Source organism: Chaetomium strumarium, assembly GCF_033439665.1.
Source record: "Chaetomium strumarium strain CBS 333.67 chromosome Unknown B0T15scaffold_1, whole genome shotgun sequence".
NCBI lineage: Eukaryota > Fungi > Ascomycota > Sordariomycetes > Sordariales > Chaetomiaceae > Chaetomium > Chaetomium strumarium.
Window position 1 is genome coordinate 6,776,368 of NW_026944429.1, and position 26,521 is coordinate 6,802,888.

General features: G+C 57.3%; 8 protein-coding genes across 8 annotated transcripts; 5 read left to right on the forward strand and 3 right to left on the reverse strand.

Moving 5' to 3' along the window:
• Positions 1–92: 92 nt before the first annotated feature.
• On the reverse strand, positions 93–6,118 carry B0T15DRAFT_76342 (uncharacterized protein). The gene is made up of 3 exons (XM_062871295.1): positions 5,386–6,118; positions 634–5,332; positions 93–570 (listed from the first exon to the last, which is right to left on the reverse strand). Exons 1-3 carry the CDS (start codon positions 5,842–5,844, stop codon positions 443–445), a joined length of 5,286 nt encoding a protein of 1,761 aa, XP_062727242.1. The 5' UTR covers positions 5,845–6,118; the 3' UTR covers positions 93–442.
• Positions 6,119–7,608: 1,490 nt separating this feature from the next.
• B0T15DRAFT_387080 (uncharacterized protein) lies at positions 7,609–12,939 on the reverse strand (the record flags this gene model as incomplete). Its single annotated transcript, XM_062864363.1, has 2 exons — positions 7,609–12,638; positions 12,705–12,939. 2 exons carry the CDS (start codon positions 12,937–12,939, stop codon positions 7,609–7,611), a joined length of 5,265 nt encoding a protein of 1,754 aa, XP_062727243.1.
• An 801-nt stretch (positions 12,940–13,740) lies between these two features.
• B0T15DRAFT_76362 (Pre-mRNA splicing Prp18-interacting factor-domain-containing protein) lies at positions 13,741–15,272 on the forward strand. The gene has a single exon (XM_062871296.1). The coding sequence runs from the start codon at positions 13,895–13,897 to the stop codon at positions 15,149–15,151; it is 1,257 nt and encodes a 418-aa protein (XP_062727244.1). The 5' UTR covers positions 13,741–13,894; the 3' UTR covers positions 15,152–15,272.
• Positions 15,273–15,485: 213 nt separating this feature from the next.
• Positions 15,486–16,291, reverse strand: B0T15DRAFT_490075 (uncharacterized protein; the record flags this gene model as incomplete). The annotated part of the gene is made up of 3 exons (XM_062866651.1): positions 15,486–15,894; positions 15,962–16,060; positions 16,227–16,291. The coding sequence occupies 3 exons, from the start codon at positions 16,289–16,291 to the stop codon at positions 15,486–15,488; spliced, it is 573 nt and encodes a 190-aa protein (XP_062727245.1).
• Positions 16,292–16,581: 290 nt separating this feature from the next.
• On the forward strand, positions 16,582–17,258 carry B0T15DRAFT_482480 (ribosomal protein L21e-domain-containing protein; the record flags this gene model as incomplete). Its single annotated transcript, XM_062866106.1, has 3 exons — positions 16,582–16,685; positions 16,748–16,795; positions 16,928–17,258. The coding sequence occupies 3 exons, from the start codon at positions 16,582–16,584 to the stop codon at positions 17,256–17,258; spliced, it is 483 nt and encodes a 160-aa protein (XP_062727246.1).
• Positions 17,259–18,020: 762 nt separating this feature from the next.
• B0T15DRAFT_427698 (uncharacterized protein) lies at positions 18,021–21,594 on the forward strand. The gene is made up of 2 exons (XM_062865671.1): positions 18,021–18,735; positions 18,787–21,594. The coding sequence occupies exons 1-2, from the start codon at positions 18,260–18,262 to the stop codon at positions 21,227–21,229; spliced, it is 2,919 nt and encodes a 972-aa protein (XP_062727247.1). The 5' UTR covers positions 18,021–18,259; the 3' UTR covers positions 21,230–21,594.
• Positions 21,595–22,904: 1,310 nt separating this feature from the next.
• B0T15DRAFT_76549 (uncharacterized protein) lies at positions 22,905–23,722 on the forward strand. Its single transcript, XM_062871298.1, has one exon. It carries the CDS (start codon positions 23,066–23,068, stop codon positions 23,681–23,683), a length of 618 nt encoding a protein of 205 aa, XP_062727248.1. The 5' UTR covers positions 22,905–23,065; the 3' UTR covers positions 23,684–23,722.
• Positions 23,723–23,838: 116 nt separating this feature from the next.
• Positions 23,839–25,967, forward strand: B0T15DRAFT_521534 (IMP-specific 5-nucleotidase). Its single transcript, XM_062868570.1, has 5 exons — positions 23,839–24,274; positions 24,326–24,361; positions 24,550–24,711; positions 24,791–25,102; positions 25,173–25,967. Exons 1-5 carry the CDS (start codon positions 24,250–24,252, stop codon positions 25,922–25,924), a joined length of 1,287 nt encoding a protein of 428 aa, XP_062727249.1. The 5' UTR covers positions 23,839–24,249; the 3' UTR covers positions 25,925–25,967.
• Positions 25,968–26,521: the final 554 nt, after the last annotated feature.

Consider the following 26,521-nt stretch of genomic DNA (forward strand, 5'->3'; position numbering starts at 1 on the left):
CTTGGCACCTTGGCAGAGTGAAGAAACCCAAAGTATGCTCCAACGCCATGTTCGCCGAGAATGCGCCATAGAATTGTTTTTGGAATAGCCGGACGGAGTGGATGAATGACTGCGCCTTTCCCTAGTGCTTGATACACGCGCCGCAGCGGTGATCACCCGCAATGGTGGCGGCGGCGGCAGCAGCGGGGTTGCTTTGAAGAGTGCGGTGGTGGTACAGAAGACGACGATGAGCGGGAGGAAATGGAAAAGAAAATCATCAACGTCGTGAGAATCCGTAGTGTATGGCCGGTGTATGCATCACAGAAGTCCCAATGCAGTTGGAGAACGGTCCTAGTAGCGATCGACAAGAACGGTAAAAGATGCATGCGTAGGCGGTTGGACAGGAGGCTTGCGAGTTATTATTCCAACAAGGAAACTCAGAGAATGAAGCCAGATGATGCATTCACGCCCGGGACCTGATAGTCCCAACTGGCGTGGGGGTCGAAGGGCCCGGAGTAGGCGAGCGGAAGCCTGTGGCTGAGCTGCGGCCCTTTTTCGCACTATTAGTGAGAGTGCCGACATCGTGCTTGCCTATCGCGAAGGTTAACATCTGCGCTGCATATTTTTGAGTCCTTCAGGGTGGACTTGACTTACCATCGCAGCATGCTCGGACATTTTCGAGACGATCAGCCTCACGGTCCTGCTTCTCAATCATCCGCCTGAGATCCTCGGCACTGTCAGGCACTTCTTCAGCCTCGTAGAAGCCTTGGACGGAGTGGCGTCCCTGAACACTCCGGCTTCTGATGCTGCCAAAGGTTTCCGAGAGCTTGCTGTGGCTCAAATACCCGCTGATCCTGCTGAGAGTGCCATGTGACGCGCGAACCTGCGAGCTCTTGGAGCGTGAGGGCGTCAATGTAGGGATGCTCATTGAGTAATCCAAGGTCGGGGACTCCCGCGGCGTCCGCGAGTCGTATGGCGATACCGAAGGGGGTGCATGGTTGCCATTTGCTTGACGCCTCCCGAACTGGGGGTTGAATTCTTCAACGTCTTCCCTGGTGATACTTCCAGCGATCTCCTCGGCATCCGACTGCCCCTCGTTGGCGGTGCGAAGCAGCAGATACGACAGAGCATTGAACCACGTCTCATGCCGCTGGCCAGTGGTGCAAGTGAACTTGATGCTTCTGCCCGGAGACACAATGACCAGGCTCTTCCGGTGCAGACCGGGTGGCATGGGGTTGTCATCGGCTACCACTCGCACCGCCTCAATTTGAACACTCTTAGCTCGCAACTCTGAGCGCCCAGCGGTCGAAGGATCGCGATCGCTCCAGTAGAGAGTCCGGGTGTATGGGTGGACCCAGAAGTACCTGCGATGTCTCTTCTCCGACATCTCACCGCGACCATGTTTGCGTGTGTATTTCCACAAATACTCGCCGATCATGGTCTGCGTGATGGCCTGGATCATACGAGGATCGGTGTTGGGCCCGAAGCCTTGTGGATCGAAGCCGGGCCCGGTGTGCATGTTGAACCGGGTATCGACTTCGGATGTGAACGACGAGATTGAAGATTTCCGGCTGCTGCGGATCGTTCCCTTCGAGAGGGACTGCACCTCGTGCACATCGGCCGTTCCCGGAGTGAATCCAGACCTTGGCGGGGCACGAGGAGTTGGCGTCCCCCGGCCTGAGGTATAGGAAACCGGAGAGATTGGTCGCCTCGATCCGGTGGGAGTCCGAGGTCTGAGAGACTGGTTCTGCGATCGCATGGCAGAAGCAGGGATCAATGGAGGTCCCATTGAGCCAATTGTCCCCTGGCCGCCTTGTGAAGAACCACTTCTGGCTGCCTCGGTAACTTCCTTATGATTCGAGGGAAGCGGTGGAACTTCGTTGATGGAGTCCATGCCGCTCGCAGAACTGCCTGGCCTCCGAAGTGAGGCATCCAGCCCATCGGTAGCAGAATCGGACATTTTGCCTTTGGATCGTAAGGGCGTGTCGATGCTCCCTTCACGCGGGCGATGGATCCTCACCGTCGAAGGAGTACCAATGCTACCGAGCGAATTCGATCGTCCGAAACCAGCGACGGCTAGAGGCTCCTCCTTCTCCCTCAGCAGTTGGTCGATGGCCTCAGATGTCAACGCTGTCTGAGCGCCCTGGTCTGTCGTCATCGAGACATGTTCCTGAGCAGGTCCGGCTTTAGGTTCAGGCGTTTGAGGTAGCGGCTGTACTCCGTTGACCGCCCTCTCCACGTCGCGAGGAATGATGAATGCGTTCCTCTTGGGGCTACGAGGCTCAGCAGGTTCTGTATGCACTGAATGTACTCCTGAAAAGCTTAGCAATGAGGCAACAACCTTAGGCTCCTCTGGCTGACTGGGCTCAATGATTTGAGTTTCGATGCCCGACAGAGACAAGGTTGGTGGCAGCTCCTCAGGAGCATCCATTGGTTCAACACTCCAGGACTGAACGGAGGACATTGCTAGAGGCGACGCTGGTGCTGGGCGAGGCGCCAGATCGACAGCTTGAATTGAGGCGAGAGCCAGAGGAGGCACCGACGTCTCCAGTTCTTGGAGGGGTTCAACCTCTTGGGTAGTCAGGGATGAAACTGAAAGCTTGAGGGGTGAGCCGGGCTCATCGCTTAGCGGCTCGACGTGCTCTGAAACAATGGCAGAGAGCGAAAGAGGCAAAGACGCGGGTACGGCAATCTTGGGTTCCGATGCCTTCTCGACGATAGGTGCTGAAAGCTCGATGGGCTCGACTTGTTCAAAGCGAATGGTTGGACAGGAGAGCACGACTGGCGATGGGGGAGCCACCTCAGGCGCGCTGATGGGCTCGACTTGTTCGGCCTGGACGGTAGAGAAGGACAGAGTGATTGGCGTCGGAGGAACTGGCTCGATATCCTGATGAACAATCTCAGGAACACTGAGTGTCGGCGGATTCACTGACGGTTGCTCCGGTTCAGACACGGGCTCGATATTCCGCGAGATAATGGCCGACAGGTTGAACGACGGGAGCTCCGGCAGAGGCAGCTCCGGTTCAGACACGGGCTCGATATCCCGAGAGAGAATGGCGGACATGTTGAGCGACAAGGGTCCCGGTAAAGGCGGCTCTGGCTCGACTATGGGTTCGACATGCTCAGAAATCAGAGTCGGCATAGAAAGCGTGGGCAACTCCGTTTTCTCTATCACCGGCTCGGTATGTTCTGACAAGATCGAGGACATGGTCAATGGAGACGGGGTTGGAGGTGATTCCGGTTCGATCTGAGGTTCGATCGACTCCATTTGGATGAAAGAGAAGCTCAACGCGGGTGGAGGCGGGAGAATGGGCGTCGCAGTGGGCGGTAATGGGAACTGAGCCAGCTTGCTGTCCATGTCCCAATCGTGCTGGACACTGGCATCGCTGTAGGAGATCGAAGACAGAGGTCTTGACGAGAAGCCATCCCTCACCTCATCTCCTGACCACTGTCCCAGAGCATCCAACCCGCGAGGTCCAATCACGGATGCCCTCGACGCTGGTCGCTCCTGTGAGGCGACGCTCTGTGAAGAGGAACCAAACTTGCCACCCTCACCAAGCTGCTTTTGTTCCTCTACGACCTCGGAGAGCGGCCGACTTCCCATCGGTTCAGTCATCATGCCGCTATCAACCATGATCTTAGGCAGCGCCGGAACCTCCGGCGGCGGCGAAGAACGGCCTCGAACAACGCTACGGGGAGTGGCGGGTGTGGCAGACCGGACGCTCCTCCGGCTAGGAGTAGCGGCCCCTGCACAGGAGTCTTCATCACTATTATCGAGGTTGTTCAGCTCCGCATACAGGCTCTGCCCGCTAGGGGTTGCCGAGGCGCTGTTGGCAGGTTGGCTGGTCGGGCTGCTCGGCAGGGCAGGCTCTTCGCTGAATTGGCGAGATCGACGGGTGAGAGAACTACGGCTCATGCGCATGCGCATCCTGGGGCCGGCAGAGGGCGTCTTGATCTCGGAGCCATACGGATAATCATCCTCGTCGCTCGAAGTCGAAGCGGTGCTGTCAAACGAATAATGGTTGCTGGACTGGTGCGGAGGCAGAGGCGGGGGACGCTTGATCGAGCTGGCACCTCGGGATGGACCAGCCTCCGTCTCTGTCGCCGCATCATCATCCGACATATCCTCGGCACCAGTCTGGAAGTCTTCAGTTTCAGTGCCCCTCTCCTGCGCCGTCTCAAAAGCTGCATCGCTGGTTTCGTTTGCCGTCTCAAAGTGATCACTACCCGACTCGACAGGGGCGGCATTACTCCCGGCCGAGCGCAGCGCTAGGCTGCGATGCGACAGGCCAGGGGGAGAAGACCCAGCTTCTGACTGGTCCTCCCAGTCGGGGTCTTCGACCACTTCGATCCTACTCGATCGTGGAACGCCCAACTGGGTCACCTTGAACGCCGGTTTCTTGACCTCGCGCAGCTCAACCTTGCGGCTCCTCTTCGGCTGAGGGTGCGGGTCACTCCTCAGCTTCTCAATTTCATCCCGGGCATCTTGAAGCATACGCTTCAGCTCCAACTTCTCGGTCTTCTCGCGGTGGATGTTCGCCCGAAGAGTCTGAATGGTACGTTGGGCGTGGCCGAGCGAAGTTTTGAGCGTCTCAGATTCCAGCGCAGAGTGGCGAGGAGTGGGCTTCATTGGCGACGGGGGCGGCGAATGCTCCGGGGTGTTGTGGTCGGGAGCCGAATTGGAATCCTCCTCGCTACCGCCGTGGGAACCTTCGCGTTCTAATGCCCGGCCGCGCTGAAGGGCGGAGAACGCCTTAGCCAGCTCCTGGTTCTGGCCGGTGAGCTCCTCGACCTTCCGCTGCAAGGCCGAGCGCTCGGTCTCGAAAACGACAGCAGTCCGGCGGCTTGTGCCGAGCTCGATCTCGAGGTTCTTGATCTCAGCAGAGTGTTTCTCGTCCTGTTTCGCCAGGCTCTCCTTGACCTCTTCCAGCTCCCTCTGGGTGGCGTTTCTCTCGGACTGGACGACATTAAGCGCCTGCGTGAGCTTCTTCTCCCGCTCGGCCGCCTCCTTTTGTGCCGCAAGCAGCTCGTGAATCTGGGTCTCAAGGTTCCAGTTCTCATCCTTGTAACGACTTTCGCTCTCGTCCAGACTCTTCACGCGCTGCTGAAACGCTTCGACTTCGATCTCCAACGTCGACCTTTCTGACTTGACCTCCTTAAGCTCTTCCTCCCGCTCGGAGAGCAAGGCTTGAAGATTCCGGACCTGTGCGATCAGGGAAGTGCTGATCTCGGCGGCGAACTCGATATCGTGAATCCGGCTCGCCGGCTGGTTACGGACCTTGCGGTTCGGGATGCCGAATTTCGTCGGAGATGGAGCGGCGAGAGTCTCGAACTTAGAGGGACTCACGGAACGCTGCAAGTAATTTATTAGCACTGACGCGACAGAGAAGCATGGACAGGACATACCCTGTTCGCACTCTTGTCTGGAGAAAACGGCGAGCTGCTTTGAGCCTCGTTGCTTGGGACTCTCTGCTTTGGAAGCAGGGCACGGGCGCTCTCCCTGGCAACTTCGTTGTAATCCTTCTCAATCTCGATGAGCCGCTGGCGCAGTTCGGGGGTGAGCTCAGCCTCGGACTGCAGCTGTTCCACCTCGCGCAGCTTCTCAGTAAGCTGCTTCTGTTGCTGGACAAGCGCGGTGCCGAGCTTTCCTGCCTCTTCCATCCGCCGTTCCGTGTCCCGCAAATGGGCCTCGATCGCGCGCTTCACTTGTTCGGCGGAGGAGCCGGGCGCCAAAGCGAAGAGTTGGGTGTCGAAGTTCGAGTGCCGCAGATGCGTCGGACCCGAAGGGGTCGTCAAGAAGGGATCCAAAGCATCGCCGGCAGCGGAAGCCACCACCGGCTCATCGGAAGCGAGCGTCGTCGTCATTGTCGCCGGAATCGCCGGACAAACGGCTCGATGAGGCGAGAAAGCGCCGCCTTACCACCACTCAGGCCGCAGATGGGTGGCGCCTCGAGTCGGTACAGGATGCAATGTCCGTTTCAACACGCGCAGTCCAACATGTGAGAGACCGCACTGCCTTGCAAAGACAAATAGGTAAAAAAGAATAAAGGAAGGGTGTCGTCGAGAACAACAAGACAGAGTCCGTCAAGCAAAACAAAGATTAAAAGTATCAATTATGCGCAAGTGAATGAAAGAACGACAAGCGAGAAAGAGCGACGGTAGGGCGTTGAACTCGCCACGATCGAGTTGCTGAGGAGCAGATTACGCGACCCCTGGGGCGGTGTTGTTGACTGCAGTTCGGGACAATCGCAACACAGGAGCGAGGCCCGGGTGGTTGCAATTGGGGGTTGACGCGACGGGGGCTAGCAAATCAGACGACTCTCAGACTCTAAACAAAATCCGCCGAAACAAACGAAAAGCCAACGGCGCGCAAGCCGTAGGCAGGAAAAAGCGCGGTAGTATGGGGAACGAATCTATGAAGAGAAATATAATCGAAATCGTGGCGACGACCAGTGGTGCAAGGGGAAGGAGGGGAAATCAGATCCGGCAGCGAGAGGAGGCAAGTGTCTGCTCGACACTCGCGGACGGCTGAGGGGTGCAATCCAAGGGCGGCGGCGCGAAGCACGGAGGGTTTTCGATCTCCCTTCGCTGTTGAGATTTGACGGCCTCAGGCATCCACGTGACCCACAGTGCCGCCAAGACACTGGCTGTGGACCCCAGTCCCGCTAGGGCCGCCACCAGGTACGTTCCGATTTCCATTGGTTGCCGCATCCTTCTCGAAGCCGAGATGGAACCAACATTGCAATCTACCGTTGATGAGCGATCTCTCATCCCAAAAAGCGAAATGACCGCGAAGCGTGGAACGCGAGTGATATAACATTCATCGTGACATACATCCCGTGCACAACTTGAAGCGCTACAAACAATACCCTATCCACATGTACGAATCGAAACTCTTCCATCTCTCGGACGTTGCAGGGTCTAAAACAGATCCTCAACACCAACTTGTGGCACCACCAAGCCGCCTGGTCCCCTGCTCTTCCAGCTGTGACACGAGCCGAGGAGCGCCGTTTCGCACCTGAAAATAAGGCTGGCACTAGGCGAGTAATATTATAAGGCAGCAATGATTTCCCGAGATCCACCCTCTGGAAATGGAAGGGAACATGAAAATTGACATACCGCCCCGTCGTCAGCTCCGCAGCGAACTAGGATGCACGAAATGTCACATCTTTCCAGGGCAAACCCGCTCGCATTGATGTGCAGAGTCAGTGAGGCATGTTCACGCCGCAATTTCCGCGCTGCAGGCTCTTTGGTAACGTTATCGTTTGGGCACGTTTCGTTCGCTAAAGTGATGGATTGAAGGTAGGCCATAATAAGAGTACTACTAGGTAGTACTCCGTAATAAGTGACTTGTCACAATGGCCTGCTCCTCCCTTATTACACAGTACACGAGTTGTGTGGCCGGAATGAAAGTGACTGTGAGATTGCGATGGGTCACGGCGGTAGTGAGTAACGTTATTCGTTGTGTCCAAAGTTCACATGATTATCGACAAGCTGTGTGCTTGCTATGGACATCTTGAGACCGTACCACTTTCTATGTATGTACACATCAGCCCCTTTGTTTAGTCCGGATCCGCTGGTACCATGAACCCACCCAAGACATTCTCACAACATCAGAATAACAACCCCTCACCAATCGAACACCCTCTCCGCCCGCCTCCCCAACCTCCCAACAAGCGCCTCGACCACGCCCCGCTCCGCCGCCACGGCAGCCCGCTGCTTCACGCGCGTGTAGAAGACGGGACAGTCCCGGCTGTCGCATGGCACCACCTCCCCCTCCCCCTCCCCCCGCTCGGCGGGCGCGAAGCCGGCACAGGTCTGGCACACCCTGACCACGTCGGCGTACCGGCGCACTTGGCGGTTCAGCCGCGTCTGCAGCAGCGCCGTGGTCGCAGCCGGGTCGGCGGTGCATCGCGCGCAGAGGTCCCGGAGGGGGGGGAGGAGTTGGTCGTCGTCGTGATTGTCATCGTTATCATCGGTGGTGGTGGTGGTGGTGCGCTTTGTGGCCATTTTGACGCCGCAGGCTATGCAGGAGGTGGAGTTCAGGAAGGATTCGAGCGTTTTCTTCCTACCGCCGTTGTTGTTGTTGTCACGATTGATAGCTGACGCAGCAGAGGCGGTCTCGAAGCGACGAACGTGCTGGACCTTGGGCATCTCGTCGTACCACGCGCGGACGTTGGCGCCGACGAGGTTGAAGATGCGCTCGAGCGGGGGGATGATGTTCTTGGAGATGTAATACCCGGCGTCGAGCGACGCGTGGGGGTTGTTGAGCAGGTCTTCGGGCGCGACACACCGGTCGACGAGCCGCGCGCCTGGCGCGCCCGAGATGACGACGTAGGGGACGCGCTCGCCGTACTGCGGCTCGGCGCGCGCGTCTTCGAGCATGCGCTTGGTGCTGATGAGGGCGCCCGGTGGGCCGGGTCCCTTGGCGCTGTAGCTGCCCAGCTTGACCTCTTTGGCGAAGACGAAATCGGAGATGGAGACGGAGCCGCGCAGGATCTTCGCGCACTGGGACTGGAAATACGCCTTGACCTGGCTGAGGTCGGCTGTCTCGAACAGGATCCTGAGGGCCTTCTCCTCGATCTTCTGCTCGGCCGGCGTCCCGTCGCGGCGGACCGTCTCGATGCCCTTCGCGTCGAACTCCGGCACCGCCTGGTCGCGGCTCTCGTACTTGTAGCCGACGTAGCGCTTCTTGGCGAGCAGCACGCAGGGGTGGTACACCTTCTCGAACTTGAGCTTCACGGGCCGCGGATTCAGATCCGTGATCTCCCTGGCCATCTCGGCGCCGATGTCGAAGGCCTGCTCGCGCGTGCGGCCCTTGAGGTGGACGAACAGGCTGTCGGTATCGCCGTAGACCACCTCGGCGTTCCAGCGGTCCACTGAGTGTATGTAGGCGATGGCCCGCTCCAGCGTCTCGCGGCCGGTCTGCACGATGCTGTCGGCGATCTCGGAGCACGGCATCCTGCCGGAGAACGAGGCCGACGTGTAGCCGTAGGTGACGTTGGCCAGCAGCTTCAAGGCCAGCTGGCGGTTGTTGAGGAGCTTCTGCAGCGTCCTGTCGTCCTTGTCTTCCTTCATGCCGCTCTTGACCATGACGCGGGTCTCGAGGATCTCGGTGAGCATCTTCGCGAGCAGCGACTTCCGGATCTCGGGCTTGGTGTACATCATGCCGTTTGGGGCGATGTTGATGTGGTCTTTCAGTAGCCGCAGGAGGCCCTCCCTTCTCTTGTATTCGGTGAAGCCCAGCTTGTTCGTGCCGCGCCAGCTGACGACTCGGCCGAGGCACGTCGAGTAGCAGTAGTTGTAGGCGATCATGACGCTGGGGTACAGACTCTGGAAGTCCAGAACCAGCAGAGGGCTGGAGTAGAAGGCGCTCTGGGGCTCCATCACCAGCGGCAGGCACTCGAGGGCGTTCTGCGCGCCCACTTGCTTCCTGCTGGGCGAGACCAGGAGGAAGTTCTCGGGCTTGGCGATCCGGAACATGATGGACTCGACCTTGAACTGGGAGCCCCTCGAGAAGACGGAGAAGAAATCCACGCCGAGCAGTCGGGCCTGCTCGCTCGTCCGCGGGATCAGTTCGTTGGCCTCGAGTATCTCGATGTCCGTGCGGGCCTTTGCCAGGTAGTAGCGCAGGACCCTGCCCAGGTCCCTGGGTCGTCCACCCACGTACCAGTCCGTCAGGGTCCGATACGAGTAATGCGGGATCCGGCGATGCAGCAGGTGCCACACGACGTTCTCCATGCTGTACTGGAGGAGGTTCAGCTCGCCCCGCATGGCTCGCCAGATGTTGACGATGTGTCTCCCGGTAACATGCAGCATCGACGTCGTCCGGAAGCCCCAGCGGTCGTTGGCCTTGGACCTGCCGCTGGCGCTGCCGACGGACTCGGACTTCATGCGCGAGAACTCGATGCACAGGTCGTACTCGTACTTGTGCATGGCCCGCTCCACCAGGTATCCCCACGAGCTGCCGTGCACTTCGTAGCCCGTGAGGATATCAGGGTCGTGTACCCGCACGATCTCCACCATCCTGACCATGGCATCGAGCTCCGACGTCTCCGCGACCACCTCGACCGAGGTCTGGCTGCGTATCTGCTCGGCAAGCGCCCCGTCCTCCGACACGACGACGATGCCAGATACGGTGTCGTCTGCTGCCTGGCTCCCGCCGAGACACATCTCGTCGGATCTCAGACACCAGAAGATGCACTGGACCTCGTCCTCCTCGGGGTTCGGCACCAGCTTGCCTCTGGTGTTGACATGCAGTTCCAGGCTCATGGTGCTCATGTACTGCGCTTCGTGCTGGACGCTGGTTGACTTCTGTTTCTGCGAGTACTTGAAGTCATGCGTGCTCCGTGGCGTGGGCCCGACGATCTGCGAGAGCTCGCGCCGTGGCCCCTGCGTGGCAGCGGGGCCGGAGCGCGCTCTGCGAGGTTTGCTGCTCTGCTGTTCGGCCCACCACCCGCTTACTTCGGCAAAGGTGGGCGGCGGCTCGGCTATCTCCCAGCTCCTCAGCGTGCACTGAAGTTGCTGCTTCTCGTACGCCAGCTCCAGCTCGGAAAGGTTGGGCGCAGACGCCGGCTTCGCCCCGTACGTGGCCGGAGACTGGCCGGTTGGATCAAAGTCGGGGAGGTATGGTACGGTGTTGCCACCCAGTCGGTACTCTCTTCCGGCATACTCCCTGGGCCGTGGTGGCACATCGTTATCTTTGCTATAGAAGGCGTCTTGGTAGATGACATCCGGCAGTCCGTAGGCCTGCATGGTCGAGCAAACCTCTTCGGCGGACGGTGGCGTGCTGTTGACCAGGAACATTGTCGCCGATCCGCTCCAGTACAGTCTCGGTGTTGGGGGTGTGCCGGAAATCTGAGTTGCCGGGGGCGGTGTCCACGACGCTGGCTGTTCCGAGCCTGTGTCGACCTCTCGGACTGATACCAGCGGATCAAACGAGACCTGCTTCTTCATGGAGCCCGCTACTGTGCCGCCGTCGCTCCGCTGCGAGGCACTTCGCTGCGTCAGCCGCAGTACCGTGTCGGGATCATGGGCATTCTTCACGACGGGGAAGCTGAGGGTTTGATTCGCGGGCGACTTGGCAGCGGTGCCCTTCTGGGAGGAGCTCGGGGGTTGCGGTGTGTCGGCCGGCCGTACCCAAATGCTCGTGTGCTCCCCGGCCACTGAGTCAGTTGCCTTGTCAACCGTGACAGAGGGTGATGAGGAAGCTTGGCTCTGATCTTCGAACCTCGGCCGTTTAGGCGGGGCACCAGACTCAGGAGCCTCCGGTGGGCGCTTCAGGTTGGATGGTGGTCCCGCTGTTTGCGGTGCCAGCGGCTTGGTATCGCCGTCGTCCGTGGAAGTGTCCGTGGAAGTAAGCTCCAGCATCGCCGGGTCGGAAAGGAATTCGTCCGGCAGCGGGATGTATGGACGCTTGCCAGCGCGCAGCCCGCTAACGCCGAGCCCTCCGACTAGGCCCCCAACTCTCCGCTTGAGTTCGGCAACGAGCTTGCGCGGCCCTTCCTCTGAGCTGGCTTTGGAAATGGATGCCCCTCCACTACCGCCAGCCGGAGCGATGCCAGGGCCACCACGGGTTTTCTTCTGTTCCGGCTTCGAGACTAGTTCGGACGCCTGTCCCTTCCTAACCAGGTCTTGGTCCAAATCCTCTGGAAAGAGCTGTTGTTCTTCCTCGGAAACCGCAAGGTCAAGAATGCCCTTTTCGTCAACTTGTATGCTGTTGGCGACGTCTGGATGTTCTTCGTGCAACTGGTGCTCGAGCCCCAGAGCAGGTAGCAAGTTCTCCGGATACAAGTCCTCAACAGACTGAATAGCTGTCTGGATCTCGTCCTCGTTCGGATCCGGCTCGATGTAATCGGAGAAGCTGAACACTGGCCCACCCTCTCTGCTCTCTTGTTCAACTAACTGCTGCACCTGCTCGCGGTGCTCTTCCTCGTGAATCCAGCCCGGCGGTTGGGAATCTCGCGGGTCCGCGGACATGGGAATCAGCGCCTCGGGAGGAAAGGGGCTATCGCCAGGCGTAGACTTGCCCATCCGCTTCTTCCTGCGCTTGGTCTCGTCTCTCCACAGGCCGGCCATGCTGTGGACAAGCTTCACATCGGCCGGAATGGGGTGTTCTCGCTCGATGAAGTCGTGGTGCAGACGCCGCTCCTTCACGGCTCTGCGGTTCAAGATGTCCTGCACGCATATGTCCACCTCGATAGAGCAATGGCTGGCCCGGGGGAGGCCGTACTCATCCGTGATGCTTTCGGGAGGGATCGTGTTGCTGTCCCAGATCCCCGGGACCTCGTCGGGCCCAGCAGGGTCCGGGACAGGGGCGCGGAACCGGACCTTCCCAGCGTCGAGGAAGTCACAACCGTACAGGTTGTAGTCGGTCATGAACTGGAGCAGATACTGCAAGTGGGCCTCGTAGGGTTGGAACGGGCGGCCCATCACGAGCCCCTGCTGCAGGACATCGGCCAGCCGCGTCATGACGGCGGGGTTCAGCATGTAGATCTTCAGGTAGAAGCGGTAGCCAACGTGGAAGCCGTAGAAAGGCACGCCTTTGACGAGCGTGATGCGCGCGACAAAGCTCCGTGGCTCGCGGTACTGCTCCATGCGGTAACTCACAGCCAGCGCGGTGTCAATGGACAGGTGCAGTCGGTAGATGTACTCGGACACTGTGTTGTTACAAGTGAGCAATTCGATGTCCCAACGTTGATTTAAAACAGGGGAGCTCTGCCCACCTGCATGTTTGTCCAGCGGCCCTCGATACTCGATGTAGAGGTACGGGAAGGCTCCGTGGATGTGAGCACACACTTTCTGCCCAGTCTCGGTTGATCCGAAGACGCGAATCACCGGAACCTTGGGCTGTTTGGAGCTCTCCACGAGATGCGAGTCCTTTCTCAGCGAAGGGTCATATCGCGTTGGCGTGGCTTGGTAGTGGTCGATGCAGTTGAGTCGGACACGGAACACGTCCATCGTGACGATGTTGCAGACGCCAGATGCCAAAGCAGTCTCTCATGTTCGTACTCTCCAAGAAATGTTTGTGCAAGAATGGAAGTAGCCCATTTAGGGGTACATCGAATGTCTCGGCAAACTTGAAGATAGAGAAACTCGATGGGGCCCTCTGGTTCTCCAAATACTGCTAGGTCCTGGGCAGCGACGCGTCCGTCATTCCAAGCAGTCGCGTGGTGAAGCGGAAATCGCCAATTCACGTGAAGGCTACTACTAACTACTGCGCCAGGGAAGAGGCAGAGCTTGTCCCACAAACGGAAAATGGGCAGAAGATTGCCCGGTGCCAGCCATATCACTCTCCGGCTGAAAGTCCCATTACCTTCGAGTCTCGTCTTTGACAGGCTTGCGCTGATTCACGGCCTTTATAGAAAGAGCAACTAGACTAGGTACGGACTTACTCGGGACAAGAATACGCCCGTCGATACGCTACAACCTAGAACGCGTCTCAGTAGGAAGGAGTTAACCTAGAAGAGCTAGAAACAACGGCATCGTACCCAATAGCCAAGGGCAACCTTCGGGAAGCGAGAACATAAGTAGGCTCGGGGCATTAGTGCTCGTACAGTCGCCCGTATAGGATATGATAGATTGATGTTTCTGAATGGCAATTGACGGTTAGTTATACTGAAGTGCGCGATGGACGGGGTGACGGGTTTTAGGGGCGCTAGGCCTAGTAGTCCGGCGATACCTTTCCTACAGTCCGGAACACCCAGCTCTTTTAAAAAGAGTCCGAGTCATGTTGCTGGTTTGGTGAGCTTGACGCCACCCTCTTCCTCGAGGGTTAGGGTTGGATAAGATTGCGCTTCGTTAAAGCGGCAGATCGCTCCGCAACGAGTCTCGTCCCAAGACCAAACACACTTTGAGTGTTCCCCTCCGATAAGATCCGGTAGACAACTTTTCCGGCTCAACAACGCAATAAGCCATGGCTCCTCCTGCCCCTCGACGGCCGGAACGCGCGCCGGCCGCCAGCGCCAACACAGACAGCGGCTCCGGAGCGGGCGCCGCGCGCAAAGAAGACAACATCTACATCCCCTCCTACATCAGCAAACAGCCCTTCTACGTCAGTGGCCTAGACGACCACGACGACTCGCTGCAGCATCAGCGCTCCCGCGCCGCCCACGAAGCCGAGAACAACTTCACGATCGAGAGAGGAGCCAGGCAGACAGGACCGGCCCGGACAAAATGGGTCAAGGGCGCATGCGAGAACTGCGGCGCCATGGGCCACAAGAAGAAGGATTGCCTCGAGCGCCCGCGCAAGTTTGGCGCCAAGATCACGGGCAGGGACATCCAAGCAGACCGGACCGTCAGGGAGGTAAACCTCGGGTTCGAGGCGAAGAGAGACGTCTGGGCCGCGTTCGACCCGAAGCAGTATGACGAGGTGATGGAGAACCACAGCCTGATAATCGAGTCCCGAAACAAAAAGGTAAAGGCCGACGACGCATTCGAGGAAGGGTTCAAGTACGCGGAGGAGTCGGAGCTCGGCAAGGACAAGACAGTGAAGCAGTCGATGAGAATACGGGAGGACACGGCTAAGTACCTACTGAACCTGGACGCGGACTCGGCCAAGTACAACCCCAAAAAGCGCGCGCTCGTGGATCCCGGCGCGATAGGCGACAAGTCGGCACAGCTATTCGCCGAGGAGAGCTTCCTCCGCGCGTCGGGCGAGGCGGCCGAGTTCGAGAAGGCACAGCGGTACGCGTGGGAGGTGCAGGAGAGGACAGGCGACACGTCGCTACATCTCCAAGCCAACCCCACCGCAGGGGCGCTGGCGCGGAAGAAGGAGAACGAGGAGCGGGAGGCGAAGCGGAGAAAACGAGCCGAGCTGCTCGCGAGCCAGTACGGCGAGCAGCCGACGGTGCCAGAGGCCTTGAAGGCGGCCATCACCGAGTCGGAGGTGTTCGTCGAGTACGATGAGGCCGGCCTCATCAAGGGCGCGCCGAGGAAAGCGGCCAAGTCGAAGTATCCCGAGGATGTCTTCATCAACAACCACACCTCCGTCTGGGGGAGCTGGTGGTCGGATTTCAAATGGGGTTATGCATGCTGCCATTCCTTCGTCAAAAACAGCTATTGCACGGGTGAGACGGGGAAACTGGCAAGTAAAGAACGAGATCTATGGGATAAATCGGGTGGCGCGCAGGAAGGCGGAACTACTGAGGATGGTCAAGATGGTTCAACATAGCGATACAGTATACCCTTAAGGTTGTTGGTCCTCTCCGAATTCACCTTCAGCAACATATCCGGCGGTAAGACTGGCGGGCGCTTGCACTTCCTCAGTCTCCGCATTGGAACATTTCTTGGTGGGACATATTCCAGGACAATCTGCAGCAATGATACGGGAGTGAGATCTACTCATAGTTCGGTGCTCTGCTTTACGTGCGAATCTTGATGCATTCCACCCCGACTATAAACGCCGTAAGAGCATGATGCAGAGGTCACAAACCCCTGCCCAGACCAATTTTCGTATCCCGTACCGTGCAGTCCCAACCATTCCCATGGTAAAAAGCGTGTTGAGCTTACTCCTCGTCCTCGTCCTCACCCTCCTCACCCTTCTCCGCGGCCTTGGCCTTCTTTCTCCTGACACGGCCAGGGCGGCCACCGCCGAACGGCGAGGTCAGAGCGAAGTCGATGTGCTTCTGCGAGTCGAGACGGACGATGAAAGAGGGAACGTTGACGATCTGCTTGCCGACACGGATGTGGCGCTGGCGGATCAGGACACGGGCGTGGTGGATCGACTTGGCGAGACCGAGCTTGTAGACGAGAGTCTGAAGGCGGCGCTCCAAGAAATCTTCAGCCTTCAGGGCCAAGACGTAATCGAGCTTCATGCGCGACTCGTCGAGCACACCGACGCGGACAAGACGGCGAATGAGGGCATTGCCTTCGAAGAGGCGCTTCGGGTCCTTCTCGTCGAGGGTGAGAAGCTCACTGTGAAAGCAAATTGTTAGCGAATCATTCCAAGGAATGCAAATTTCAGGTAGCAGAGATCACATACCGAGCAGCACGACGGATCTTGGACAGAGTGAGAAGCACACGCCAGACCTCACGCTTGTTGCGGAGACCATACTCGCCGACGAGCTTCAACTCGGAGTCCCTGGGGTTCCGAAAGTCAGTCCATGATCACTATCGACATAAGCAGAGACAAGCTCTTGCTCAGTGGCCGGTGATGTTGCAAGCATGCGCGCCGGCGACGGCATTCGCGGTCACCACCGCGCAGAGGCTGCAATTGAAGAGGAATAAAATCCAAAGGTTAGACGCACAAACGAGCGGCCTCGAAGGGACGACGCGGGACCTTAGCGGTCTTGGAGTACGAGCGCGGCGCCATCTTGTCGTTGAGGCTATTGAAAGTTGGTCGACCGAGCGGAAAGTCGGGTGGTTTCGATTGTCTGCACTCGTAGCGTTGAGAAAATTGGAGGGGAGATTTGTGGTGGTCCGTGCGTCGCTTATCGTTTTCGCTTGCCCTAACGATAAGCGGCACCCGCACCCTGCTTAGTCACCCATTTCCGAATCCCGACTTGGATTCGCATCCGCACAAAAATCCCCAATTTTCGCAGCCCGCAGCATCACCGACTTCGACATATCGATCCACGCCGACACACCCAGCAAACAGGCAAGATGGGTCACCCCGCAGGTCTCCGTGCTGGTACTAGATACGCCTTCTCCCGGGGCTTCCGGGAGAAGGGTATGATCAGGCTCTCGACCTACCTGAGGCAGTACAAGTATGTTGGGGCGCTTCGTCCGACCGGTGGATTGTGACGGATGGATGGCTAATTGGCTACAGGGTTGGCGATATCGTCGACATCAAGGTCAACGGTGCTGTCCAGAAGGGGTAAGCAAATCCCCGGAATCTTGCATGGATGTGGAGGGTCTGCGGCAGCGACGGGAATCAACGATTGAGACGCGCTTCATCAGGGGTCATGCGGAGGATTGCGAACGGAATACTGACTTTGCACACCAACAGTATGGCCCACAAGGTCTACCACGGCAAGACCGGCGTTATCTACAACGTCACCAAGTCGGCAGTCGGTATCATCATCTACAAGAAGGTCAAGCACCGGTACATCGAGAAGCGCATCAACGTCCGGATCGAGCACATCCAGCCGTCTCGGTCACGGGATGACTTCCTCCGCCGGGTCAAGGAAAACGCCGAGCTCAGGAAGAAGGCCAAGGCCGAGGGCACACCGGTGCAACTGAAGAGGCAACCCGCCATGCCGCGCGAGGCCCGGACAGTGTCGATCGTCGAGAACAAGCCTGAGACCGTTGCGCCGGTTGCCTACGAGACCACGATCTAAAGGAATTCTCGGCGGGGTGCTGGTTTCGGTGGGGTTAGATATGGCTTGCTTGATTTTCACTGCATGGGGCTCATCGCGTTCGGCACGGAAGGATCTCCTGCATGGATTTGGTCTGGGATGCGGGAGTGCTCATAGGAATCAAAATACCAATGGCATGACCAAATAGCGGCTCGCAATACCTTGTTCTTCCGGTGTTATGCGGCTGTTGACACAGCGCGGCCAGGTCAGGTGTCAGCTCAACACTCAGGATGAGAGGGACATCGCACTGGGACCATCGGGGAGACTCGTCGTTCAGACCTGAGGACGGAGTGTCTTGAGTTTGCTCTGCTACGGGCACTTCCGCTTACGGGAATGAGCGCAGCTCGCGGCACAATAAAATGAATTCAAACAGGGAGCGATCTGTGAGCAAACATGTGTATGAAGGTATCCGCACTACTGTACATATCAGGAGCAAGCTGCGCACGCTGCGCACATAACCACCTACCCAACAGCCACCCCTTGACCTCCTCAACCAGCCGCAACCTTGAGATGCATTGAATCCACATAAACATCACAACGCATTAAGGTAGGTTATCCGTTTCGGCATCGTAAAGGCTCCAGTCCACCTCATCGCGAGCTGATAAGCTTCCCCAAGCTCTTCCATGCCTGTCGAAACGGTGGAGCACTAATCCTGCCTCTCAATTGGCAGAGCGCGGGGAAGCGAGGCCCACTAGCGGGTGCTACCAGCGACTCCCGAACCTTGACGCAATGGCAGCTGGGACGGGCTGCTGCGCCGGCCGTTGTCTGTCATCAACAACTGCCCGAGCTGGCTAGGTGAGGTTGGTTGGCCATCCGAAACGTGAATCTTACCTACCTTACCTATGCTCGCAACTCCACCTGTGTCGCAAACCGCAAGATCGAAGCTGCATTACTGCTTTGAATCGATGCGCCCCCTTCTCATCTTACCGTCAGGCAGGTAGCAGAGCCCTCTCTGCTGCCGCCACAGTGCAACAGCCAACGCCATGGGCTGGACTGTCTTCCTCTTGACCTACGTTCTCGGAGGCATCACGTTTCTCCCACTGCTCGTGATCGTCATTTTTGCCCATGCTTATTTCACCCTTCCCTACCGCAAAGATGCCGACGCCCCGCAGGCGTCAGCTAGCGACGATGACCTGGTGCAACCCGGTGACGACCTCGAACCTCTCAAAACAGCACAGAAAGATGGGCCCAAGGGCCGGTTCGCTCACCGCGAGCCGGATGTTGCGGCTGGCTACTTTGCCGTCTGCCGCGAGTACACGCCAATGGGCATCAATGCAAAGCCCATTGAGCGTTCGACGCCCGTCGGTTCCACCACCGTAGCGGCGCCCAGCCCCAGTGTCTACCAGACCATGTACCGCAGCATCTTCGACCGGAAGCAGGCGCCCGGACCACTGGACAATTCGACTGCCGGTAGTCAGCGCCCCAAGAAGGCTGGCAATGTGTTCTACGTGGTGCTGAGGTATGTTATGCAGCCTCGCCGCCTGTGCCGTTTTCCTAATCCGTCTCGTAGGCATGGTCATTTGATGCTATTCGACGATGATGAACAGCTCGAGGTACGCCACGTGGTGTCTTTGGCGCATCACGACATCAGTGTATATTCGGGAGAACCTGTGACGCCGGAAGGCGAGCTCTGGATCAAACGTAACGCCATCTGCCTCTCACGGCGTTCCGATGGCCCGGAGTTGGGCCCGGACAGTCAGCTCTCCAAGCCGTTCTACCTGTTCTCAGAGAACTGCTCGGCAAAGGAGGACTTCTACTTCGCCCTCCTGCGAAACCAGGAGCAGACGTTTGCAGGCGAGAACAAAGCGCCAACGCCCATTCAGTTCGACGTCAAGAACATTCTCTCGTTGGTGCAGAAGCTCCACTCGTCCGAGGAGCACATGCAGACGAGGTGGCTCAATGCCATGATCGGGCGAGTGTTCCTGGGTGTTCACAAGACCAAGGACATTGAGAACTTCATCCGGGAGAAGCTCACCAAAAAAATATCCCGGGTCAAGCGGCCAGCGTTCTTGTCGAATATCACCATCAAGGCCATTGATACGGGCGAATCGGCACCATATATCACGAATCCCCGTCTAAAAGACCTAACCGTCGAGGGAGAGTGCGGGATCGAGGCAGACGTGCGATACACTGGCAACTTCCGGCTGGAAGTTGCAGCGACTGCTCGCATCGATTTGGGATCACGTTTCAAAGCCAGGGAGGTCAATTTGGTCCTCGCCGTCGTCCTGCGAAAGCTGGAAGGTCACGCACTCTTCAAGATCAAGCCCCCGCCCAGTAACCGCATCTGGTTCTCGTTCCAGCAGATGCCGAAGTTGGAGATGACGATCGAACCCATTGTCAGCTCGCGACAGATTACCTACACGGTCATTCTCCGCCAAATAGAGAATCGGATCAAGGAGGTCATCGCAGAGACGTTGGTCCTGCCTTTCTGGGATGACACGCCCTTTTTCAGCACCGAGCATAAGAAATGGAGGGGCGGAATCTTCCACGATGATACAGTGAAGTCGCCGGCCGGCCCCGAATGCGCTGTTGCCCAAGATGGAGATTTAGACGAAGTGGAGCGTCTTGAGGAGAGTCACGGATTGCAGGAGACAGATCTTCCTCATATGGAGAAGAGCTACAGCCAACCGGTGCTTGAGAAGAAGCCCTCGATTGGATTCTTCGGCAAGAAGCTTCAGAATAAAGCAAGCAAGACAGACCTGGCATCATCTCCTTCGACCTCGTCAACCAGTCTTGACATTAGGAACGAGACAAAGAGCGAGATAAGCTCCCCGCCTGCACTCCCTGCCCCCTTCGCCCAACCCTCATCCCCTACAGTAGGGACCATCGCCGCCAATGCAGACCAATTCAGACCCTCATCGTCCCCGCCAAAGGATAATTCAGCCGTGTCAGTCATGGAGTCTCTCTCAGCGAAATCCCAGTCTCCAGCCTTGGCTCCAGCATCCAGTCCAAATGCTTTCAAACCTTATATTACGTCCAAGTCCTCTAGCCATTCAACTTCCAGCTCATCTAGGGACACGACCGACACGGAAAAGGAGGCGGCCAAGACATCTCAAGCCCGGCGAAATACTGTTTCGTCTGCGGAGAGCCATAATGGCAACGGGTCCCACACGCTGACTTCGTCTGCCAAAGGTTCCGTCCGGAACCAGACCGGTTCTACAGCAAGGGGGCTTTTTAATCGTCGCGAAACAACATCTTCAACCTCCTTAGGACTGAGCTCTCAGAGCGCGAATGAGCCCCATAAGCGCACTGCTTTGAACGCAGTCGCTAGCGCAGCTGCTTCCGCCAAGCGTTGGGGCTTAAACGCCTTCCAGCGGCGTGCCAACGAGGAAGCAACTGCAAACTGCAACCAGCATAATGATAATGTGTCTACGCTTGACCTTAGCCAGCCGATTGGGCGTGGACAACCGCTGCCACCGCCGGGTACACCCCTCCCAATGCCCGAAAAGAAGACCCCTACCGTACCCATTCACGTTCCCAAACGGAAACCCGTTCCTCCGCCGCCGTCGATGGAAGGGCAGAGTGAGCCATCGAAGCCAGCCACTGAGCGCCAGCCAGTGCCGCCTCCGCCCCTCCCTAAGAGACGCCAGTATCATCACGAGCAGAATGATGACGACAACATGCTTGTGGTCGCTGCTCCAGCGGATTCCGAGCCGACCACACCGCTCACAGAGTCACATAGTCCTGCGTACGTACAGCCATGGGTTGAGGACCTCGAGGAGTCTGACAGTATTAATGCTGTTCCGCACGAACCTGTGGAAGGAGCGGACCCAGTCGCTCAGACCAAATCAAGGTCTCCGTCACTGGTCGCAGTTGCTGAGGCAAGTCAACCAGTCGACACTGTCGCAGAAAAGCCAGACTCAGTTGAAGACGATGAAGACTTCTCGGCTTGGATGGATAACCTCGCCCCTGAGGAGCCAGACTTACCGGCCAAGCCTCAGGAGGCTTATTAGGTCCCTTGACTTGAATGGAACGGAGTTCACGGCTTTCGGTTGTGGGTTTAGAGCATGGCGTACTGGCCGGTTACATAGGGGCACTTGGGGATAAACTGTTTATTCATGGGGGCATGGCGCATATATCATGCCATTACGGCCCCCGGTCAACCTTTCACTAGCAAACATCAGTCTATTTTTTCTAGTACAGCACACCTGACCGCTTAATCAACGACTTGCAGCCGTGTTTCGCCATGTCTACGGTACCTTGCCGGCAGCACATGTCTGCAATACTCATTTCTCTCCAGCCCGGGGTCTGAGTCCGTCGGCGCTCTCCCTGTTCTTGGAACACTGTCATATTTGTGTGAAGCCCTAGCTAAAATCCTACGCTTATCACCAAACAAAATGTGATTGTTTTCATGACAAATGAAAAGGCTTGCTGATTCCAGTCCCTATCACTTCTAGCCGGGTCCCATGTTATCTCTTGACCTCGCTTACGGGCTCAAGCACCGAAAACCAGAAACGGCTATTTCCCTAGACATCAACTTTAATTGAGACAATCTAGAGGAGCTGTTCGACATTACGACCGGAAATCTCCCTGACCCGCAGCTTCCTGTCAAGACACGCTGCAGACGCCCTGGCACCGCTCAGGCTAAAATGAGGCTGAAGGCGGAAATGACTGCACGTCATGCTTTCCTAATTCCCATAGCCATCAATAGAGAGCCAAACCTACGGCCATGGAGACAGGTTTGTTCGTTCGTTTATAGCCTAGATCGAGCCTAGAGCAAGGTTATTGCATCGTATGGAATCATCCGGTACGGTGTGAGACCACCTCGTAGGAAAGACAAGTCTACAACGTCCCGTCTCGCAGAACGACTCAATGAGTGCCAAATCAGAACCAGCGGCCACCAACAGGGCGACCAATTTGGCGTGAGGTCAACACCCCAAGCACCCTCGGTGTCTCCTCTGGGGTGGAGTGGAAAAGCGATATAGCTGCTTTGCTCAGAGGAAGATAACCGTATCCCGGAATTCGGCGCTTGCTATCTATCTCCTGCATCCGCCGGCGCAGGTCTTCCGCCCCGAAACGGAAGCCAACTCACGACCGAACCCATGGTATATGCGGGATAGATTAGTTGAAATATCCATGCCACAGACGGCCGACGCCAGCAAGCGACGACGAGATGCGAAATAGTAGGCAGGAGCAGAGTTCCCTAGAGCCGAACGCTTACTATCGACGACAGTGTTCCTTCAGCCGGTTAACCCCGTGGGGGCAACCATGGTTCTGAAGAGCGACACCTGCAGTTCCAGAACGCGAGATTGTCACACTCGTTGTCCCTATACAACCTCGAAGCAGTCAAGCGGCCCGAAAGGGATAATGATGTCCTCGGAGCTTAACGGTTCCACATATGATTGACTGGGATAGGAACTCCTGCCCCTGGGGATAACAATCGATATGCCCAAGCCCTGGGTAGCATTGAAGGCAAGGAGCCTCAGGAGACGCAATACTGGAAGTCAGTTCATCCGGTAATCCCATAGAGCGGGCAACGACCCGGAGAAGCTAGGGAACTTCCCAGACAGGAACGAGGAAACACGGCCGGCCCAGAAGACCAAGAATAGAAACAAGGTTGGGTCCCAAAGGTCTCGCCGATCCTCGCACATATAATAATTTGGACTTCCTGTTCCACTTAGAAAAGGGAGTAGGAGATGACAAGCTGGGCAAGTTTGGACGTCAATCATATCCAGGCTCATCCGACGCATCCAGTATCCCCACGACCCACTGTGTCCTGGACTTCCAGGTAACGTCGAAAGACACACTTATTAGGGCCTACAGTTTGCTGACGGCAAAAAGCATCAAGGATGAAATTCTCCCTCGCCACCGTCCTGGCCTTTGCCAGCCTTGTCCTAGGTCAAGGCCCGCAGGCGCCCGCCTGCCCAACAGCAACTCGGACGATCCAGAACCGCGGCTGCGGCAAGACCTGCCCTTTCTCCGACTGCACCTTCCAAACCACCATCCAGAACCCGTGCGGCTGTCCCTCAACCCTCCCCACGGCCACACTCATCGCCCCCTGCGAGGCCGACTGCCCCTACCAAGGGTGCGACATAGCCTTCCACACTTCCCCCTTGCCCTGTCCGACGACCCCGTCCAGAACCACCACAACCCGCCGCTGGCCTCCTAGGCCAACAACAACGTCGACGTCTACCACGCCGACGGGCATCGTAACCAGCATCGTCACGCTGCCGCCCAAGACGACAACGCGTTCCATCATCACGACGCCGTGCCCGACCGTCACACGCACGACCCGCCCCGCCGACTGCCCCACGCTGCGGTGCCCCGTGCCGACGTGCCGCGTCGACACGAGCATGGCTGTGCCGTGCGGCTGCACGCCCAAGACGGTGCTCTATGTCCAGGGCTGCGCCACGGCATGTCCGGAGGGTTGTTTGACGAGGACGGCGACTGTTAGCGCGGCTTGCTAAGGTGGTGATTTGGTCGGTGAGGTAGGAGGTGGTGGTGGTGTTTTAGGGGTGCATAGGGGGCTGGCTGTATGTATGTATTCATGACGGGTGCTTTGAGTTATTAGGACCCCTGATAATGGATATTTGTTGTTGCCCCCTGGGCGAACTGTGACACTGACTGGTGGGACTTTGGCGGAGTGTGCCGATCTGCGCAACGTCGGCCGGCAGTGGCCGGGTGGAGCCGGTCCCACAGCCTACGACTTCACGTCCCTGATTTGCTGACAAGTGCTTTCCTGGACCCTGTGACATCATCCGCCAGCGTTCATTGGGCGGCCCCGCGGTGGAGCCGGCGATAGCCTCGACGACCGGGAGGGTCAGCCGATAGCTCCATCCGGACCTGGAGACTGTTGTTCTCAATTAGGACTGTAAGAAGCGGTGACTGACTCTAGTTGTGATTGCTTATTATCGTTCGTTTGATACTTATATTGGGCGCTTGTCCTTGAGATACCCCCGACCTTTACTTGATTAGCTGTTCAACCTCGACTACGTCACTCGCAACTCAAAACTCAGTCCCCGCTTGCATCATCATGACCTCTCGGTACCGTGTCGAATGTACGGATTTGAGTCACCTTTCTGCATGGCTAGAGACTAACAATGAGCCAGATGCCCTCAAGACTCACAGGCGAGATCAGTTCATAGGTAAAACATCCTCCCATCGAGTTAGACCTTCCATGGGCATTCAGGTGTTGTCGGCAAGAGGCGACGTTTGGGGTCGAGGGGGACGGTTGCTCGTGCTGGGAACTCAGCTCTGTGGAGCTAGTGACAGCCCTTCCGATACTATGGAGTGATGCTTTCATTCAATGCCAAGACACTGACATCGGAGTTAGAATGGATCAAGGGCCTGCTGGCGGTGCCATTTGTACTCTACTCTCAGCCCCAAGGCGTCTTCGACGGACAAGGAATGAGCGGTCTGGCCCAAACGCGTGAGGAGGCGCATAGGAGATACAGCGAAATCCTCCGCGATGTTGAGATTATGATTGATGACCACAGTAAGCCATGGCAGCTGCCCTCTCATTGCCCTCCTATCCCAAGGAAGGAACCCAAGGAAAGACTGACAGGATCACACAGTCGCCCACCAGAACGACGCCGAGAACCCCTTCCCATCAAAGCTTAAGCTTCTAGTCCCCAGTATTGGGCCATTCTTCACTCGCCTTCCCCTGGAAGCTGCCTTTAAGTTCCAGGACCGCAAACGCTACATCTCGTCCCGCCGCTTCGTTTCCCCTTCGTTCAACGATGTCCGCCTAATTCTAAACTCGGCCCAGATGATGGCCGTGACCACCTACGGCACCCTTCAGCTCGCAACATTCGACGGTGATGTAACCCTATACGACGACGGGGAAAGCCTTGAACCTACAAGTCCGATCGTTCCCCGGCTGATCGGTATGTACAAGCTCCTTTCTTCCTACGGCACGTATTTTTCTATTCCCACTAAACCCGTATTCTGTCCCAGACCTTCTCCGTAAAAACGTAAAGATTGGCATTGTCACCGCCGCAGGCTACACAACGGCCGACAAATACTACGCCCGCCTGCACGGTCTTCTCGACACCCTAGCAAACACTGCCGAACTCACACCAGCCCAAAAGCAATCCGTCATCATCATGGGCGGCGAAGCCAACTACCTCTTCGAGTTCGACCCTTCCTCTCCACACCTCTTATCCCCCGTGCCCCGTCACAAGTGGCTCACCCCGGAGATGGCGACCTGGGATGAGCGAGATATCAAGCAGGTTCTAGACGTTGCCGAGGCCGCGCTGCGCGACTGCATCAAGACCCTAAATCTCCCAGCCACGCTGATGCGCAAGGACCGGGCCGTCGGGATCATCCCCAGCCCGCCCGAGACACGCATCCCGAGGGAGTCGCTCGAGGAGACGGTGTTGGTGGTGCAGAAGATCCTGGAGCTGAGCAAGGTGGGACGGAGCAGGCGCGTCCCCTTCTGCGCGTTCAACGGCGGACGCGATGTGTTTGTCGACATCGGCGACAAGAGCTGGGGCGTGACGGTCTGCCAGAGGTGGTTTGGCGCATCTGTGCCGGGGGGTGCGATCAAGGGCGACAACACGCTGCACGTGGGCGATCAGTTCCTGAGCGCGGGGGCTAACGACTTCAGGGCGAGGAGCGTGGGTACGACGGCGTGGATTGCGAGCCCGGCAGAGACGGTGGACCTGTTGGACGAGTTGGCTGAGTTGATGGGGAAGAAGATGTCTTGATCTCCCATTGAGAGTCGAGCTTGAGAGACACGTCACTAAGTGTCTTGGATATCATTCCATCGAAGACGCCGTGCAATTGCTCTCCAAATTAATGCTGTGTTTCCACACGCCATTGAACCCTTCGTATGTACAGTGAAAACCATCATATGTGCAGTGAAAACCATAATATGTACAATGAAATCAGCATGTATAGTGAAACCCTTCGTATGTACAATGGAGCTCTTCACATATATATTGGGACCTTTGGAACTGAAATATCACTTAAAACAGATGAACCTAGTCCTTGGAGCAGAGGAACTCTTGGAAATGCAGAACGTTTGGAACTGAGAAACACTTGGAACTAAAAAAGCACTTGAAACTGGAGAACGCAATCTTGGAAATCATGACCACTTGGAACTAAAGAACTGAACCATTTGGAATTGAAGAAAACACTTCGAACTGAGGAAACTGGAACCGGAAAATGCTCGGGACTGAGAAACACCCGGAACTGTAAAAAAAAACTTAAAACTGAAGAATGCAGCCTTGGAGGTCAGAACCACACTCGGAACTGAGGAGCAATTGAAACCAACGAACACTTCAGAGAAAATTGGGATTGAG

What these genes read in the sequence shown, in the direction of transcription:
- B0T15DRAFT_76342 (XM_062871295.1), bottom strand. Translation starts at nt 5,844, where the DNA reads ATGACGACGACGCTCGCTTCCGATGAGCCGGTGGTGGCTTCCGCTGCC. An exon ending in CAGACAAGAGTGCGAACAGG is followed by an intron (nt 5,333 to 5,385) that starts GTATGTCCTGTC and finishes AATTACTTGCAG; the next exon opens with CGTTCCGTGAGTCCCTCTAA. An exon ending in TGTCCGAGCATGCTGCGATG is followed by an intron (nt 571 to 633) that starts GTAAGTCAAGTC and finishes CCTTCGCGATAG; the next exon opens with GCAAGCACGATGTCGGCACT.
- B0T15DRAFT_76362 (XM_062871296.1), top strand. Translation starts at nt 13,895, where the DNA reads ATGGCTCCTCCTGCCCCTCGACGGCCGGAACGCGCGCCGGCCGCCAGC.
- B0T15DRAFT_427698 (XM_062865671.1), top strand. Translation starts at nt 18,260, where the DNA reads ATGGGCTGGACTGTCTTCCTCTTGACCTACGTTCTCGGAGGCATCACG. An exon ending in GTGTTCTACGTGGTGCTGAG is followed by an intron (nt 18,736 to 18,786) that starts GTATGTTATGCA and finishes TCCGTCTCGTAG; the next exon opens with GCATGGTCATTTGATGCTAT.
- B0T15DRAFT_76549 (XM_062871298.1), top strand. Translation starts at nt 23,066, where the DNA reads ATGAAATTCTCCCTCGCCACCGTCCTGGCCTTTGCCAGCCTTGTCCTA.
- B0T15DRAFT_521534 (XM_062868570.1), top strand. Translation starts at nt 24,250, where the DNA reads ATGACCTCTCGGTACCGTGTCGAAT. An exon ending in CAGGCGAGATCAGTTCATAG is followed by an intron (nt 24,362 to 24,549) that starts GTAAAACATCCT and finishes CATCGGAGTTAG; the next exon opens with AATGGATCAAGGGCCTGCTG. An exon ending in GATCGTTCCCCGGCTGATCG is followed by an intron (nt 25,103 to 25,172) that starts GTATGTACAAGC and finishes ATTCTGTCCCAG; the next exon opens with ACCTTCTCCGTAAAAACGTA.